At 38.2% G+C, this 1428-nt stretch overlaps 1 protein-coding gene across 1 annotated transcript; it reads left to right on the top strand.

Moving 5' to 3' along the window:
• The first annotated feature begins 253 nt into the window (after positions 1-253).
• On the top strand, positions 254-1216 carry LOC145600598 (uncharacterized). The gene has a single exon (XM_081656486.1). The coding sequence runs from the start codon at positions 254-256 to the stop codon at positions 1214-1216; it is 963 nt and encodes a 320-aa protein (XP_081512612.1).
• The last annotated feature ends 212 nt before the right edge of the window (positions 1217-1428 follow it).

Raw genomic sequence — 1428 nt, 5'->3', positions numbered from 1 at the left:
GGTCAATAGTTCCCTACAATGCAGGACTATTAATGATGTTTAATGCACATATCAATGTAGAATGGTGCAACACTGCAAGAGCAATCAAGTACCTTTTCAAGTATGTGTGTAAAGGACCAGATAGGACAACCATGATCATAACCGACGACGAACAAGATGAGATAAAAACATACCTTGATTGGGATACATCTCAGCATGTGAAGCTGCATGGAGAATCTTCGACTTCGAAATTCAAGAAAGAACTCCAGCGGTAATGCGCCTGCCTGTACACCTAGAAGGAGAACAAGCAGTAGTGATGAGAGACAGCGATAGTTTGAACTTTGTGATAAATAAAGAAGACATTAATGAGACAATGCTGTCAGAATGGATGAAAACTAGTCCCACAGAATATGTGTGGACAACCACTGAACAAATCGATGAGCTTGGGAATAAAAAAAAGAAAAAGTCGTGGGCAAGGAGGCAGGAACGTAAATGCATCAACAGAATTACATATGTTCATCCTACTGCAGGGGAGAGGTACTGCCTTCGCCTACTACTCAACATTGTTAAGGGACTTGAAACCTTTGCGGAAATTAGAAAGATTGATGGACAAGTGTGTCCTACATACAAAGAAGCTTGCTACGTACTAGGCCTACTCAACAACGACAAAGAGTGGCATGATGCTATACAAGAAGCAAATCAGTGGGCAATGCCAGCGCAATTGAGGGAACTTTTTGTCACCCTACTATTGTTCTGCGAAGTAACTGATATATTAACACTATGTGAATGCAGCTTCAACGCTCTCTCAGAAGACATACAGCGAAAAAAGAGAAGGTTGTTCAAACATCCAAAACTCATACTTACAGAGGATCAGATAAAGACATACACACTACTTGAAATTGATAGGATTCTGGTGAAATTCGGAAAGTGCTTGGCAGATTTCAAAGACCTACCACAACCTGATTTTACAGAAGCAGAAACTATGGAAAACAAGCTTATTGTAGAAGAAAGACTTTACGACATCAAACAACTGAAGGAAGATTGGTCCAAAAGAATAAAGAACTTGAATAAAGAGCAGTTAGATGTTTATGGCAAAGTGGTGCAAACAGTTGAACAGGACACAGGGGAGATATTTTTTTTATACGGCCATGGAGGGACTGGAAAGACATATTTATACTGCACCATCACAACAAAGCTTCGGGCAGATAGAAAAATAGTTCTGAATGTAGCATTATAAGGTAACACACTTTTAGTTTAATTATTTTGAAATCAGATTACATCTCCTCTATACATACAATTAAACTAAGTTTTAAAACCACAAGTATTTTTTTAAAAAAAATAAAATTATAACTAACATATTTGGAATGACATATAAGGTATTGCGGCATTGCTTCTCCCAGGAGGAAGGACAGCTCACAGTCAATTTGATATACCGATAGACCTAATAGA

The sequence above is a fragment of the Chenopodium album genome, chromosome 21 (genome assembly GCF_948465745.1).
Source record: "Chenopodium album chromosome 21, dcCheAlbu1.1, whole genome shotgun sequence".
Lineage (NCBI taxonomy): Eukaryota > Viridiplantae > Streptophyta > Magnoliopsida > Caryophyllales > Amaranthaceae > Chenopodium > Chenopodium album.
The sequence above is the reverse complement of the archived record's forward strand: the minus strand, read 5'-3'. Positions and strand labels throughout refer to the sequence as shown.

Coding starts and splice junctions, on each gene's coding strand:
- LOC145600598 (XM_081656486.1), top strand. CDS start 254: ATGCGCCTGCCTGTACACCTAGAAGGAGAACAAGCAGTAGTGATGAGA.